We start from the raw sequence: 18,373 nt of genomic DNA on the forward strand, positions 1-18,373 counted from the left end.
TTAGTATTTGATTTGTATTTAGTATTTAATAACATTTGATTTGTTCATGTTGTTTATTATTGTAATGAAATGCTTATTACTGCATTTATGCCACAGTTGTAAGTTTGGCTTCCTGTCCAGGGATTATACTGCCCAGGGATTGTACTGCCCGGGACGTGCAGTCCTTGGGAAGGGGGCAGAGTTACGGATTTGGTATTTAAATAGCTAATGTTAGTTGAATTATAAATTAAATGGTTTTATTTCCCGTGCAGTGCAGCACGTGCCGAATATTAAAAGAAAGCTAAGCCGGAAAATTTAAAATACAAGAGCACGTTCATGTAACATTTAATAAATATCTCTTTTTGATTTTGAGAAAGTACTAGAAAATTCTCGCGCGTGATTTAAAAATCTTATAAAAGGAGGAATATCTCTCAGTTCGTAGTTAGTTACTTAGTTTGTTGTTGTTTAGAAAACTGCTCTTGTTGACTGTAGCGAATTCGCTGATTAGCTTTCTTTAGCTGTTTTGAATTAAGTTCTCTTGAACGTTTGCGTAGTTAGAAGATACTACTGTGATATATTGTGATACTGCATGATTATTTGAGGACATTTAATCATATTTGTTGTGATAATAATAAATTTTCTTCATTTTTCATCGGACTTGTGCATTCATTTCGTAACGAACCCGTACGTACGCACACAACAATATGCATATCATAGATGACAAAATACCACATTTTTACTAAGCGGCCCATATCCTCTTGTTGCATAAACACAATTTGTAATGAAGTAAAATGCTTCCATCACACTAAATGGATTTTCTTTTGAAGAAGCAACAGAAAAAATATAATTTTCTATATTTTTGTGAATATTAATCAGATTAAAATTCATAGTTTTTTTAAATTCCTTACTTAGCACATTTAAGACTTAGCAGCACTATTTTGCTACTAAACATGTCGAATATATTTTTTCAGTTCAAAACTTGTATTGCTCTAATGGTGAAGATTTTTAAGAACATGTTCAGCTTTTTATTTTTTAGACCAAATTTTCATTTAAATATTTTTTATATGTTGGATAGCTTATGTTTTATATGTTTCCATTTAAAGTGAAAATTATTATTTTGAAGCTTTTTTGCTTGTTTACGATATTGAAGCTTTTTTTAAATTATGTTATAATTTTAAAAAATTTAAGCCAGCCTGTATGATTTCAAAATTTACACGTCTTTATATTTTCATGCATTAGACTGCTTATATTTGCATGCTATGTTCTTTGGAATCGGTCTGCTCAAAATAATACATTTTTTAAAAATTTGTGTATGTTTTTGGTGCTATAATTTTGAAATTTTTTTGGACTTTAGCCTGCAGAGATTAGATTGATAAGGAACAAAAACAAATTACTTTGATTGTTTTCCTGAGATTATTTGAAGTTTTAAACCTTAATTTGTGTCTTTATTGGTTCAAAAATACACTGATTAATTCTGGTTTTTATACATGGTTTACTCCAGACTGAATATTGGATGAATTTTAAATATATTAGTGACTAATTTGCATTATTACCACCATTTCTTGCTGCTTTCAGTGTGCAAATGCATTAGGTTGTGAGCTGCTTTTTACTTTGGATTTATTCATATATCTACATACACACACACATATATTTAATTATTAATTTAAATTTACGATTTTACCCTAAGAAATGAAGAGCAAACACTATTGTAAAATGAAACTTAATAAAAATGTTAATAGTATACAATATTGAGATAAAACTATGGGAAAAATACTTAGCAGAAGTTTTAAATTGTGATGGAATTCCTATTAAAAACCTAAAAAACGAATTAATACATATCAAAAGAAATTTAATGATCTCCTGGAAGAAAATCGACTTTTCAAGAATTAGTCTTATTTTAAAAGATCCACAATAATTAAGAAATGATCCCATTTCATCTCCCTCACCTATTTAAATTAGTCTTTAAAAATACGAAAAGTTTATAAATTAATTCTTGGATTTAAATTTAAAATATTCAAACAGAAGGAAATTCCCCACTACAATCTTATACACATATTTTAAAAAAATTTTCTTAAACTTATGACTGGTAAATATTAAAAAAAAATCAATTTAAAAACATGTATGTAATATAGAAGTTTAAAGTAATTAAATCATAATTTAAAATATAATTTACAGTGCCATGTCTCATTAGTAATACACAGTCAACTTTTAAGTTCATTTATGTTACTTATTTACTATATATGTAAATATAATTTTAAAATACTGACATAAAGAGCAAGATGATACTGAATGAATGGAGATAATTTTTATTTAACATTTTCACTGCTAGTCGTGTGAGAATGTGTTGATAGTTGATGCTGTGTCATAGAAATAGATTGTACAGTCAAAAGTCTTTAATCCGGACTCGTCGGGACTTCGGCGATTCCGGATTATAGATCATCAGTTTAAATCTGGTAAGATGGCATGCAGAAATTATAAAATTAAAAATATGAAACCGTAATTTATAAAATAATGAGCAATTATGATCTAAAGGGTATCAAAATTTACCAAAAAAGAAGCCTAATATTTATTTGTTTACTTTATTAAACATTTCTTTCAACGCGCGGATGCGTAAAGCATACCTTACGCATAGCCGAAATTAGAAAATTGCAACCAGAAAACTATTTGATTTGTATTCGTGATATTTATAATGACGAGGAATTTGATTTAAATCATATCAAAGACAGAGTACATCGAAATTAAATACTACATTTAGTAAGGAATTATAAGCCGAATAAAATAAAAACATCTGCCCTGAAGATAACGATAGTGTTGACAAATCAACTTCCAGTTCATTGCGCGGCGCGACGTCCCCCCCCCCCCAGCGCAGAGCAGCGTGAAATTGATAAACAGATTTCGGAACAGTTAGATAAACAAAGAATATGCCTTTATCCATTTTTTGTAGCAATTCGTTTTTTGTTTGATGGACATCGAAACATACTTTCGTTTTGTAGATCCTTTGGAAGTTCCAGCATCGGAAATTCTATTTGACATAATCGAAAGTTCAAGCTTACTTTCAGAAAATTGCTCTTACAGTCTGCAAAAAATAATAAGCCGGATCCAATTCGAAATTAAGGAACAACGCAATCATCAACATAACTGAAATAGATAATTAGATAATTTTAGCTTATACTGTCCGTTATATATTAAATGCGCACGCGAAAACGTATTCTGCACTTGCGCAGACACATATGCGCAGTCGAAAATGTCTTGCGCGCACGAGTAAAACGCCTGTGCGCATGCGTCAATGCGGCGCATGCACAGAAAGATTTTAGCTTTGAGGTCCGGATTATAGATCATTCCGGATTATGGGTGTCCGAATTAACGACTTTTGACTGTACTCATATGCCGACTTACATATTATAAGAAATATGATTTAAAAGAGGTAATAAAATATTACTATGTATACCACATTGATTGCTAAACCTTTCTTTTAATACGTGCCAGCATGTGATCGATACTACATGTAAAATTATTTTTGCAATACCAGCATATATATTCAAACTGTAATGCTGAATGAACTTGAAAATAACTTTTCCCGTGCCAGGGCATGATTGGCACCTGAGACATCATCCCATGATAGGCATCAACGTATGATTGACTCTTCAACAATAATGGCAATCATGTTCCAGCGCATAATTGGCAACAAATGTTTAAGCATAATTCTTTATAATATTACTAAAACAAATAATATACAGTAAGGAAGCAGGTGTGTTTATTTCATTAACTTCAGCTGGCAGACTACGTTCATTTTACAAAGGTAATTATTAGACGATTGTAAATTTTAGTTTGAAATTTTTCAAGCAAATACAGTATTTTTAATTTCCTTACTAAAATGTATTGCTGATGATTAATATTAATGGTTATTAATGATGTTAGCCTATATGAGATTTGACAAAAGTTTAGCACTTCTTGTACTACTACTAAAAATTTTTATACATTTCTCGTACGTAAACACTCAAACGTCAAGAGTAGTTACGCTGCAATTTGGAATGCTTTGATTTCCTTTTTTTGATGAGGGCAGTAATTTATGATTGGATGCTATTTATGCTAAATTTTTATTTGATATAAAATTGGACATGACATGCGATTAATTTAGATAGAACGTAAAAGGAAGATGCTCCTACTTAAAAAAGAGATAAAAAGTTCACATGTTGTAATTTAAATTACTTCACAGATTTTTATGTAACAATACATTTATTTCAGTAACTACTTACATAGAACTTGTCTTTTTAAATAATTTGCTTCAGAGAAAAAATAATCCACTATTATCTATTGTAAATATATGTTCAGATTTTCTTTAGATTTTTTATGCCCAAGAAGCATAAAAAAAATTGATAAACAATAATAATAGCACAAAGTAAAAGTAAATATGTTTGGTAAGTACTTAATGCTATTTCAGAATTTTAGAATTTATAAAAACACAAATGTATTTATCAGTGAAGGATTTTGCTGAACTAAATGGAGCTGTCTCTAAAGTAGATCACACACATGTTGTTCGATTTTATGCAAATTGTATTTCTTTCTTTGTACCGAGGAGCAGCACAGATGCAAATTTGTTAGGATTTTAAAGCTCACATTTAGAGCTTTTAGGTTGCTGTGATTTACTGGAGTTTTCAACTAGGCAGAGGTTCTTATGAGTCTATCCGTGTCACAAGTCAGAGGTTTCAATGTGTTCTTCGCCATTCCTCAGCCGACTTAATGTTTGAAGGCCAATAAAGAAGTTAGGTCGATATGATGTCTCTTCAATTTCTTGAGTTCTACACTGAGGGAATATCAAGTCAATTTACAGTCTACTATTATTGAACGATGGAACATACACATGCCCCCCAATCCCCAATATAATATTAAGGTACTTACATATTGATTGGCCAAGTAGCAAGATTTAATGCCAATTATGAATGACATGTCCTTTAGAATGTTGCAGTTGGAAATCAGTGACCATTACTGAAATTTCTGTCAATGGTCAACAGGATAACACATAAGTAGCAATATTAATATTGTTGCATGCGTACAGGTTCGTTACGAAACGAATGCACAAGTCCGATGAAAAATGAAGAAAATTTATTATTATCACAACAAATATGATTAAATGTCCTCAAATAATCGTGCAGTATCACAATATATCACAGTAGTATCTTCTAACTACTCAAACGTTCAAGAGAACTTAATTCAAAACAGCTAAAGAAAGCTAATCAGCGAATTCGCTACAGTCAACAAGAGCAGTTTTCTAAACAAACTCTTAAAACACCAACAAACTAAGTAACTACAACAAACTGACAGGTTTTCCTCCTTTTATAAGATTTTAAAATTATAAAGATATAAAATTTATAAGATTATTGCCAATGTAAAATTCCTTCCCTGATTGGAATGTAACTGAAGAGGCACTCCGAACCTGGAAATCCAGTGCTGAGGTGATTCTTGACATCACCTCAGCTATTGTGACAGCATCTTGATCAGGAATAGGATACGCCTCAGACCACTTGGTGAAGTAATCAATGACAACGAGTATGTATTTGTTGCCATCAGCAGTTCGTGGCAGAGGACCCAAGATGTCAAAGGCAATACGTTCAAACGGCGCACCTACGTTGTAACGTTGCAGCTTGCCTCGGCTGCGTTTCCTCGGTTCTTTCCGACCTGCACAGGCATCGCAAGATCGGCGCCACTTTTGCACGTCATCCTTTGCATTATTCCTGTTGGCAGTAGTGATGATAAAGGCAAAGCATATTTTTCTTCCCTTAAATAAAGCTAAGAATAATCTAAATAAAATTCATGCTTTATTCCATAAATTAAAATAAAAGAGCTAACACTGTAGCCTTTAAATTTAAAATCATTTGATTGAAAGCAAACTAGCATTATGCTAACTCATAATAACACAAGAGAACAAGACATTCGCCAATACCGGCATACATATACACTCAAGTCCATAAATTAAGGATAATGCAAAATCAGGCAAAGGAAGAGTTAGAAGCAAAACAAATTTGATTTATTTGTAAAGCTTATTTATTAAATAAAAGGTAAAGAGCAAAAAAAAAAAAAAGATGCTATATGTTTGATATTATTAAAAAAATTAGTGATTTTTTCTCCCTGGAGCATATTACAAAAAAAAACCTATTTACAAAAAACCAATATTGCATGGTTGGTATGATTGTTAATACATTGTATGTCTCCCAGACGATGCAATACAGTCCGTACAACGCCTAGGCATGCTGAGTATCAAATTATCGATCTGATCTTGGGGGATATTACACCACTCAAAAAGCAATGCTCTCCGAAGTTCCAGTAGACATGTAGGAGGAGGTTGACGGGCTGCAACTCGTCAGCCAAGCATGTCCCACATGTGCTCTACTGGATTCAAGTCTGGTGAGAATGCTGGCCAGTCCATACGGGTGATGTCCTCCGATTGAAGGCATTCGCTTACGATGTTTGCACGGTGAGGACGGGCGTTGTCATCCATAAACACAAATTGTGCGCCCATGGCGCCCCGAAACAAACATACATGTTGTTCCAGAATGATGTCCCGATAGATTTGGCTTGTCATGGTTCCAATTTGAATATGCAGGTCAGTTCTGGAACCCAGAACAATTCCACCCCAAACGAGCACTCCTGCACCACCATAACGGTGTCGTTCAATTATGTTTTCTTGTTGGTAACGGGTACCTGGAGCTCTCCATATGAAAGTCCGGCAAGAATCAGACTGCAAGCTGAACCTGGACTCGTCGGAAAACATCACACAAGCCCACTGTTGCGGTGTCCACAATGCATGCTCTCTACTCCAGGCTAACCGCAGGCGACAGTGAGTTGCAGTAAGTGGAACGCATCTGACAGGTCTACGAGCATATAGACCAATCTGCCCTAAGCGTCTGTACACGGTCTGCCTTGAAACTGTCGTACCAGTGGCTGAAGAGACAGGTCTGAGGCTGTGCTCCGCCTGTTTCTTTTGGCAGTAACTGCCAAATACCGGTCCTTATTCGGCGTTGTAATTCTGAGGCAACCTGTGCTGTAATGTCTACTCACATTACCATCATCTCGGAATCGTTGCCAAAGCCTGGAGATGACACTCTGGGCAATTCCAAGTTCGTCTGATACTTCTAGTTGGGTACACCCACATTCCAGATGGTTGATAATTCTACCACGTAAAAAATCATCCAAATGCGTCCTTTGTGTCATAACTATTCGGTTATTGCACTGAAATGCTTATAAAGCGCCTGCGAACAATTTTACTTCTTTGCCTGTATTCCTTATATATCACTCTCTTACACTCCTATCATTGTGACGTACCATCGGTGTCATCTGGTTACTTCCTGAAATTTGCATATGATTCTTGAAGATGTGTGTAGTGATTTTACAGGTGATATATTTATTTCAGAGTGATATTTTATGTCTATATGCTTAGTTCGGCGATTTTCTATTGGCGATCTAGAAAAATCAATGGCAGACTTGTTATCACAAAAAAGTTTACATTCTCTTAAATTAAACTTTAAAATTTCATCTTGTAAGACATTTTTCGTCCACATTAATTCCTTCGCTACTTCAGATAAGGCGATATACTCCGCTTCCATGGTTGATTTCCGCATGACTCCAAATTATCCTTAATTTATGGACATGAGTGTATATAATACTCGGCCAACCTGCCGATCTTGACGTCATCGGCCAATCAGCGGCAACCACGTTAGCTCACCGCCGATTGACCTCCGATCAAAATTTGCATGTGGAAAACTAAAGCCAACAAATGGCCCTATTTTCCTCATGCAAAGACAAAAACAAAACTTACACAGAAGTTCATAGTTCAATTCTATTATACGAAAACACTTATTGTCTTTAAACACTGAAAACATCTAAACAAAACTTTCTTAAATTAACAGCAGTCGCTGCTTTTGTAACTAAATCGGCAGTATTTAATTTACTGGTGATAAATTCAAGGTCAAACACTCCATCATTTACCAGTCTTCTAACAAAGTGAGATTTTATGTCTATATGCTTAGTTCGGCGATTTTCTATTGGCGATCTAGAAAAATCAATGGCAGACTTGTTATCACAAAAAAGTTTACATTCTCTTAAATTAAACTTTAAAATTTCATCTTGTAAGACATTTTTCGTCCACATTAATTCCTTCGCTGCTTCAGATAAGGCGATATGCTCCGCTTCCATGGTTGATAAACTTACACATTTTTGTTTAACAGTTTTCCGGATTACCTGTACTTCATCTAAATATAATATAAATCCTCCCATGGACATGCGGTCATCTCTATTACTTGCATAATCAGCATTTGAATAACAATATAAATTTATATGATTAATTTTTGATAAGTTTAACTTATATAATTTAGTACTATTGAGATAACCAAGCAATTTCAACAATGCTTCCCAATGCCTAATTCCAGGATTCTCTTGAAATTGTGATAAGATATTCACTGCATATGTAATATCAGGCCTTGTCCTGTTAGCTACAAAAACTAAACATCCTAACAGATTTCTAATGTATGCATTTCCGCAATTTCTGCACTTGTAGATGGACAATCTAATTATGTAAGAATAGTGCCTTTAGCTATGAGAAGTGAAGTTATTGGTATCAGGAAATGTTTAAATTTGTCAAAAATTTCCTCGATATATTTTTGCTGATGTATAAAAATTCCATTCTCATTCTCTAAGAATTCAATTCCAAGCAACGTTTTAGTTTTGCCTAATACTTTAAGATAAAAAAACTTGCTCAGCTGTGAAATGACTTTATTTATACTATATTGATCTTTACTAAAAATCCCAATATCATCTACATATAACAAGAGAATTACATTTGAACTCTTATAAACACAATTACACCATTGTATTTTCTTAAAATGTAGATTTTCTAAAGTACTTTCAAATTCACTAAACCATTCACGGCCGCTTTGATGTAGACCGTAAATGGCCTTGTGTAATAAACACACTTCATTTTTCTCTTCGATAAATCCCTCTGGTTAGGTCATATATATTTTTTCATTTAGGTTTGCATATAAATATGTGTTCTTTACATCTAACTGACAATTAGTCCATCCATATAAACATATCAGGATAGTGAAAAACATTCTTATGATTGAAAAATTTACTACATGACTGTAAACGTCATCAAAATCTTCACCTCTTTTCTGCCTGAATCCCTGTGCTACTAAACGTGCTTTGTATCTAACCACTTGATTCTTTTCATTTCTTTTTAGCATATAGGCCCATTTGTTTCCTATCATAGTTTTATTTTCTGGCTTTTCGACTAATTCCCAAACCTTTCTTTTCTTCATTGTGTCAATTTCTTCTTTCATTGCCTTATCCCATTCTTCAGCATTTACTGATTTTCGTGCTTCTTTAAAATTTTGTGGGATAAAAATTTCTATGGAATTTGCCTCTTCAGACACGGAGCTAGTCTCCTGTTCTACAAAATTAACTTTCCCCGAATATTCGTTTTTTCCACTAAAATCGAACTTATGTTTTTCAATATTAATATTTCTTGTCTCACAATACTTTTCAATATCATTATAGGATCTAAAACAGGTATCTGTTCCCTCTACATAATAATAATATATATCTGTACGTGTTCCATCTGGCCTTTTAACTGCTTTTCTTTGCCAGTTTAAGTCTGATACTTCTTTCGGAGTAGATTTGTCATCTGACAACTTTATTTCTTTTCTAGAAACTTCATGTTATTCATCTGATTCTGCTAATAGCTCAGATTTCTCTAGTGTTTTAAATTTAGGTTTTGATTTCTGTTCCAGGATGCCATTTGCTGCATACAGTTTTTCATCGAACTTCACATTACAGGTTTCTATTAATCTGCGTTCTTCTGGCAGCCATATCCTATAAACCCCTGGTTTCCTTCACATATCCTACCATGATTCCTTCTTTGCACCTCATTTGTAATTTATTTCTAATCTGTTTTGGCACGCCAACATAGGCTTTACAACCAAATATTTTTAAATAAACAACACTGGGTTTTCTATTTAGGAACATTTCATAAGGAGTTCGGTTGCTTTTATGACATACTCTTCCACGTATGTACGAAACAGCCAAGAGCTTCTGCCCACCATTCTTTTCCCATTTTACCATCATTAAGCATAGCTTTAACCATGTCTAATGCCGTTCGGTTAAAACGTTCACACACACCGTTCTCTTCTGGGGTGAATGCGTTTGTGCGTTCAACACTAATTCCATTTTCAGCTAAGTATCCTTCGAATTGCCTGTTACAGAATTCCCTACCGTTATCGGTGCGTATACTTATTAATTTTCTATTCGTCAGTCTTTCCATTTGCCTATGATAATTCTTAAAGTTGTAGAACGATTCATTTTTATTTTTCATACAATACACTGTTACTAATCTACTATAGTCATTCACAATAGCAAGGAAATATTTACTCCCACCCTTAGATGCAACTGGTAGTGGGCTACAAACATCTAAATAAACCAACTGCAATGGTTTATCCAATCTTTTCGGAACACTTTTAAAAGTTATTCTACTAGATATAGCAATAATACACGGTTCACACCTCTCCATTGGTTTTCCAATTTTTGGTAACCCTTTCATGCTCTGATTCTTACTAGTTTTCTTAATATAATTAAAATTTACGTAGATAAATCTCCGATGCCATAGCATCGCATCATCTACTTTATTTAACTTTTCAATTTCTGTACAGTAACCAGCTTTCCTTTTATTTGTTGCATATCTAAATGGTTTTACGTGATAAAGTCCATCATATCATTTAGTGCAGCATAATCTATCCCAATTATTAAAGTATATCCACATCTTCCCTTTTGAAATCACAAAATGAGCACCTGCCTTTTCTAACCTTGCTCCCGATAGTAAATTTCTCCTTAGATTTGGATTATATAACACATTATCTAATTCAATCCAATTTATTCGACTGTCTACTTTTACTGCAAATTTGACGGTACCCTTTCCTAGTACTTTACTTTCACAATTTCCTACAGCTAAAGACATACGTATATTGTTTATTTCTTCGAAATATTTCATTAAATTTCTATTATTACAGAAATGAGTTGTAGCTGCAGCATTTACGACCCAATTAAATTTATCTGCGTTACCTCCTTTATCTGTAGTTGTTACATAATTTTCTACTAACATTAACTCTTTATCTTTAAACTGTCCATTTTTATTGTCTATTTTAAACTTCTGATTTTTACTTACATTTTCTTTACATTGAGCGATTAAGTGCCCAAATTTATGACATCTGAAACAAGGTCCCATTCTCATATTCCCCACTTTTTTCTTAGATTTAGTTTTATTTTCAACTCTATCTTTCCCTGCATTTGAATCAATAGTATTAAACATGCTTACCTTGCTGTCTTCTAAATCGGCATTTACCTGGCGAAGTCGGTTTTCTTCCTTTACCAGTTCTTCAGCAATTCTTTCCAGCACAAAATCTTCATCCTTCCACCTATAGATCAACTGTACAATGCCGGAATATCCTGGTGTAATCTCCTTATTGCGTGGAATCCTTTAAAAAGATCTGCCAAGTTGTGACCAGCTTCAGCCAACTTCTTTGCGGTCATTCTTATCCTCGCGATGAATAATCCTATTTCTTCATTTGGTATATATCTAATACTAAAAAATTCATCCAGTAACTGAATTATCCTTGCTCTTGTTTTGAGTTTGAATTGCTTCTGTAGAACTTCCCATGCTTCTTTACCACTTGAACGTTCTTGTATCAGCGGCCTGAACTCAGTTTTAATTCTATAATATAATGTAGTGAAGGCTCTGTTCTCTCTCAGTGTGAAATCCTGCTTTTCACGCCTTGTTGCACTTTTATCTAATTCTTCTTCTTTGTCCTCTATGAAGCTCCAACAATTTCTATCCAGTAACAGCATTTTCATATTGACTTTCCATCAATCCCAGTTGTCATGGTTTAACAGCTCAAAACCTTCAGGTAGTAATGACATCTTCAATTAAGTGTGAGCACAACGACTTGAACAAACTTCTAAGACAGGTCAGCTTCTTTTCATGGATAACGGCCCTCTTCATCTACATTCCTTCAATGCTGAGTTGAACTGGATGACCGATTAGCTGTTCGCGCTGGGCCCATAACCCTGTTGGCAGTGGTGATGATAAAGGCAAAGCATATTTTGCTTCCCTTAAATAAAGCTAAGACTAATCTAAATAAAATTCATGCCTTATTCCATAAATTAAAATAAAAGAGCTAACACTGTAGCCTTTACATTTAAAATCATTTGACTGAAAGCAAACTAGCATTATGCTAACTCATAATAACACAAGAAAACAAGACATTCGCCGATACCGGCATACATATATAATAATACTCGGCCAACCCGCTGATCTTGACCTCATCGGCCAATCAGCAGCAACCACGTTAGCTGACCGCCGATTGACCTCCGATCAAAATTTGCATGTGGAAAACTAAAGCCAACAATTCCAGTAAAAGCGCTCACGAACTCTCTGTAAGGTCTTCATAATTCCAAAGTGACCTCCTGTAGGGCTGTTATGTAGTTCTTTAAGGACATCAGGAATCCGGGATCTTGGAAGTCTCAGTTGCAATCGGAACGTCTTCCCATCATCCGATTCGAATTTCCGGTATAAGACGCCGTTTCGAATGTGAAGCGAATCCCAGAGTGCCCAGTATTGTTTTGTTGTAGAACTACAGATAGAAATATCCTGCCAGGTAGGTTTTTTGTTTGATGACTCCATTAAATCAATTACGGGTTTAATGTCACGGTCTTCCAGCTGGTCTTTCCTGACTTCATCTTCCTTCCACGGGTCTTGATCAGCCGATGTTGATGTTGTAATATGTCTTATGACCGCAGTCAGTAGCTCGTATTTCGCTGAAACAATAACCGCAGCTTTCTGGGCAAGATCGTCTAGACAGGGCGTCGGCGTTTTCGTGTGATGATCCCTTACGATGACGGATAGTGATGTCGTATTCTTGGAGTCTCTGTATCCACCTGGCTATTTAACCCTCAGGATTCTTGAAATTTAAAAGCCAGGCCAATGATGCATGACCGGTGCGGAGCAGGAATTTTCTGCCGTATAGATAATGATGGAAATGTTCTACAGCTTTGACTATAGCGAGCAACTCTTTCCTGGTGACACAGTAATTCCTCTCCGGTTTAGACAGGCACTTGCTCCAGTACGCCACTACACGTTCTTGACCATCTATTTCTTGGGACAAAACCGCACCGACACTTTCATTGCTCGCGTCCGTGTCGAGAATAAATGGTCTGTTGAGCTGAGGATACGTCAGGATTGAAGCAGATGTTAAAGCTTCCTTTAAGTTGTTAAATGCATCCTCGCATTCTTTTGTCCACAAGAACTTTTGCTTGCTCTCTGTCAGCTTGTGAAGGGGTCTTGCGATGGAAGAAAAGTCCTTCACAAATCTCCTATAGTAGGTGCAAAGCCCTAAGAAGCTTCTCAGCTGATGGACATTTTCGGGACGTTTCCAGGATTTAACTGCTAATACCTTTTCAGGATTCGTGCGTACACCTTCTGCTGAGATGACATGTCCCAGGTAAGTCACATCCTTTCAGAACAATTTGCATTTAGTGGGACTCAGCTTCAGATTGGCTTCTTTCAGTTTCTGAAGCACCTTCCTAAGATTTTCTAAATGTTCTTTAAAACTCCTTTTTACGATGATGTTGTCCAGGTATATCAGGCAGGCTTCGTAGGAAAGGCCTTTAGAAACAATCTCCATAAGACGTTCGAATGTTGCCGGCGCATTACACAGTCCAAACGGCATCACCTTGAATTGCCAAAGCCCTTATCCCATAGTAAATGCCGTCTTTTCTCGGTCTTCAGGCTGTATTTCTACCTGCCAATACCCACTCTTTAAATCAAGTGTTGAGAACCACTTGCTTCCAGAAAGAGTGTCTAGAATATCGTCAATTCTAGAAAGAGGGTAACTGTCTTTCTTCATAACCTCATTTAACCGGCGATAGTTGGCGCAAAATCTTGTTGAGTCGTCTTTCTTTCTGACTAGGACGATGGGAGATGCCCATGGACTTGCTAAAGGCTCGATGACATCGCCTTCTTCCATATCCTTTAAAAGTATTCGTACCTCTTTCTGTTTAGCAAACAGTAGACGTCTTGGATGTTGCTTGATTGGGGGATGATCGCCGGTATCGATTCTATGATGTGTCAAACTATTTCGACCCACGATAGAAGACGAGCGGGAGAAAACAACTTGAAGATCTTTAATGATGCGATCGGCAGCATTCTTCTCTTCATCGTTTAATTGCGCATTCTGCAATAACTCCGATGTAATGCTTTCTGAAGACACGGATTCTTGGATGTTACTCTTTCTTTCAACGCTGGTTACTGGAGTACATGCAGCAACCACTTCACCTTTCTTAACAACTCTCGCCTTCTCAGTTACATTGGCGACTCTCACCGGAATAACCGCTCTGGATAGGTCGACGAGTGTCAAGGCTACTAGTACTCCTTTCAGGCTATTACAGCTATTGGTATATTCTATGATGCCGTAGCGGAAATTGCTATTTTCGGCTATGGATCCAGGAAGCAAAAACTCGGTTCTTGCGGGTATTGTTATATCGTCTTAAGCTTTAATTTTGTGGATAGAATTAACTTCTTCATCATTAACTCCAAATAACGCTATGTCCTCAGATGTAGAATGCAATTCATTATTTTTAAAATCCAAAGAAAAACTGTATTTCCTTAGAAAGTCCAATCTGAATATCCAAGAATCAGTGACCTCTGCTACATATGCTGTGTGATGGTAAGTCGCACTTCCAAATGTGATATTAATATTTACTTTTCCGTTGATGTCGATCTTCTCACCGGACACAGTCTGGTGGGTAACGCAGGGTGGCGTCCAGATAAGTTTGTTTCGCCAAATCTTTTCGGATGATGGTAACGTTGGCTCCCGTATCTATCATCATATTGCAGGGAACTCCATTAATATGTCCTATTATGAAAAGTCCATTACTGCCGCCTCTCACTGCAGAAATCTGAAGCACTTTAAACTGGGGCTTTTCTTTATCTGGCAACCTCAGCCACGCAAGATGGCCACTAATTAGTTTCCCTGCTGTTTGTTAGGAGCGGTCTTAATATCCGTACCCTGGGGTGTTCTGCAGTTTTGTCGTATGCGTCCTTCAGCACTGCAGTTCCAGCACTTAACGGTCAGTTTCTTATCATCAATATTCCATCTCAAGGCATTCAGTTGTCTTGTTAAATCGTCTAGATGAGAGGTGGCTTGATCCCCTGGCTCCTGGACTTGAGCAGCTCTGACTGGGTGGCGATCTCGACAAGTGGCTTGCTGGGCTGCCTCGAATTTCATGGCGTACACTAAAGAGCTTTTCAAATCTTTAACATCCGCCATTCGTAGAGCCTTCTGTATTTCGGGATCCCGGATGCCATTGATAAAGTACTGCAGGGACAGGATTTCCCTCAGGCACACCGTAAAGGCGAGGTGGGACAGCCTTTCAACATCTGTGGCCAGTTCCTGGAGTGATTCGGTGGGCTTCTGTTGACAGGATTTTAATTGAAGCCTGCTGTAGTCTTTTAAATATTTCTCGGCAAAGCGCAGCTCCAATGCGCCGGATAAAGCTTCAAAGTCAAGTCTGGTTTTCTGAAAGCATCTGCAGAATATCCGCTGCGTCTGCTCTCAGAGAAGTGGCGAGATGGCAAGCCTTAGTTTTGGAATCCCATCCATTTGCAACCGAAACGATAGAAAATTGTGTCCTATACACTTGCCAGGAGGTCTTCCATCATATGTAAATAGTTTCAGAGAGGGATGAGCAAGCATAGGTAAGAATTTAAAACCCTCAGAATTGCTTCCTTCTGTCGCCATGCTCTTCTTTAAAGTGTCAACTTCTTTGGCAACAGCAGCAGAAACCCTTTCCTCAATTTGTTTTTGGACAGCAGAAACTCTATGTTCAATTTGTCGCTCTACCGCAGAAACTCTTTCTTGAATTTCTCCAACTTTGTCTTCAACCGTATCTATTCTTCCTTCCATAGCTTCGAACTTGTTTTCTATTATGCAAGTAATTTCTCTCTTCAATTCCTCTTGACCTACTTTCATTTCCTCTTTAACAGATTTCATCTCTCTTCTAACAGATTCTTCCATTTTTTCCTGACTAGCTTCGATCTTTTCTTTCATTTCTTCTTGTCCTGCTTTCATTTCTTCCTTAAAGGATTCCTGACCCAATTTCATTTCTTCCTTAACGCAGCTGACGGCCCCTTCCATCTTTTCTTGGAAAGCAGTAAATGCAGTCATTATTCACCTGAATTGTTTTTCCATCGCTCTTGTAATTGGCATTAAAAATCCCACTTTTGACACCAAAAATTGTTGCGTACAATGATGCAATCGGCAGCAAACAAGTCCAATGAAAAATGAAGAAAATTTATTATTATCACAACAAATATGATTAAATGTCTTCAAATAATCATGCAGTATCACAATATATCACAGTAATATCTTCTAACAACTCAAACGTTCAAGAGAACTTAATTCAAAACAGCTAAAGAAAGCTAATCCGCGAATTCGCTACAGTCAACGAGAGCAGTTTTCTAAACAAACTTATAAAACACCAACAAACTAAGTAACTACAACAAACTGAGAGGTTTTCCTCCTTTTAAAAGATTTTAAAATCACGCACGAGAATTTCCTAGTACTTTCTCGAAATCAAAAAGAGATTTATTAAATGTTACATGCACACGCTCTTGTATTTTCAATTTTTCGGCTTAGCTTTCTTTTAATATTCGTCACGTGCTGCACTTCGCGGAAAATAAAATCAATTAATTTAGAATTCAACTAACATAAGCTATTTAAATACCAAATCCATAACAATATCTCTCACTAACTAAATTACTCAAGGGAAAAATTTTATCTGTAACTAAATTTAAAAGTACAAGCTAAATCACCAACCATATGATAATGTTAGTTGTCAAACTCAAGTAGAATGCAATTTAAATTTTAAAAATAACCAGTAAAAATGTATTTACTTACATAATTCTTATTCCAGAATATTTATCAATGGATGAAGTATCAGCAGAAGCCTTGTTCATTGGAAGCTTACTTTCAGATTTATCTTTCCCTAGAAAATATATGTGTGTGATAAATTATAGAAGACCTCTACACATGAAGATGTACATTTAAATAATATTTTATTGTACTAATGATTAGGGTAGTAATTTTATAGCAGCAAAAGAGCTAAATATGTGATGTGGTGGTGAAATTAATTATGAAATTTTATGGCCTAACACATGCACTAACAGTTATGTGATCCAACATTTTGACCTAATATTTGGATATAGGGTTAGGATTAGGATTAGGATGATTCAATTATGGCAAAGCACACTAGGGTTATCTGCCTAAAGGGAGGGATGCCTTCGTGGAGGACATTCTAAGGGAAACTGGCTCATATACACATTACACATGGGGAAAACCATGAAAACGCCCATGCAGCCAGCCCGTTCGCAGGATTCGAAACTCGGACCGAACTACCAGTGTTCAGCGTCTTTACCGCTCGACCGCTGGTGGGCTATTTGGATATAGAAGACCAGATATGAAATAGTAATAAAAGTAACTAATACATTACTAGCTATAGCACAAAGTCCGAGATCTGGACTTGCCAGGACTTATACGATCTCAGATTTGCAATTTTTTTAGGTATTAGATCATCAGTTTAAATCCAGTAAAATGGCATGCAGAAATTATAAAATTAAAAATATGAAATCATAATTCATGAAATAACGAAGCAATTATGATCCAAAGGGTATCAAAATTTACAGGAAAAAGGATAATATTTAAATGTTTACTTTATTAAACATTTCTTTCAATATAAGTTGTTTAAGTTGCTTTGTTTTTTGTGCTAATACTTTCTCTTTAATTCTATAAACAGATATAATTTCTTGTTCAGTTACTAAGTTCCATTGTTCAAGTCTTGTAATTTCTGTGTCAAGAATTCCGCCTAACTTGTCAATTGAAATCTTTTCGTTTTCAATAACCTCTCTGTCACTTTCTTCACTATTGGTACTGGTATTTTATAGATCTAAAACAATATTATGCATTTCGCCATCTGTTAATTGATTGATGCTTGGGGCATTGTAATCGCAATGAAAAGCTTCTGTTAACTCTTCTTTTTCCCTAAATTCTGCCACCTGGTGCAGCCATGTGGGCTCTGGCTTTATGTGAATAACAAATCAGTTATTCTTAAGTTGGTGTAAAATCAAAAATATCCCTATGTAGAATGTTTCAGTTTGAGATGTATGCCAAGCAGATATACAGCTATGAAGTCAAATTATTGATCACACAAATTTATGCTAAAATGATCATTTCTTCAATAATGAGGTATTTTTTTTTAGTGCCGAAGTGAGATTAAAAATCGGGATTCTCCACGTTTT

At 35.6% G+C, this 18,373-nt stretch overlaps 1 protein-coding gene across 2 annotated transcripts in view; it reads right to left on the minus strand.

Annotated features, from left to right (window-relative positions):
* Mcm10 (minichromosome maintenance 10 homolog) overlaps positions 1 to 18,373 on the minus strand; it is a 135,151-nt gene that overhangs the window by 93,216 nt on the left and 23,562 nt on the right. For both annotated transcript variants that reach the window (XR_015040318.1, XM_085813517.1), the window contains exon 4: positions 16,977 to 17,064. Coding sequence is in view for 1 of the 2 variants with exons in the window: in XM_085813517.1 (XP_085669643.1) it covers positions 16,977 to 17,064 (88 nt within the window). In the remaining variant the exon portion in view is untranslated. The remainder of the gene's footprint in view (positions 1 to 16,976; positions 17,065 to 18,373) is intronic.

This window comes from Stegodyphus dumicola, chromosome 3 (genome assembly GCF_044657685.1).
Source record: "Stegodyphus dumicola isolate Sdum_Otavi_A_Nest chromosome 3, ASM4465768v1".
In the NCBI taxonomy this organism is placed as follows: domain Eukaryota; kingdom Metazoa; phylum Arthropoda; class Arachnida; order Araneae; family Eresidae; genus Stegodyphus; species Stegodyphus dumicola.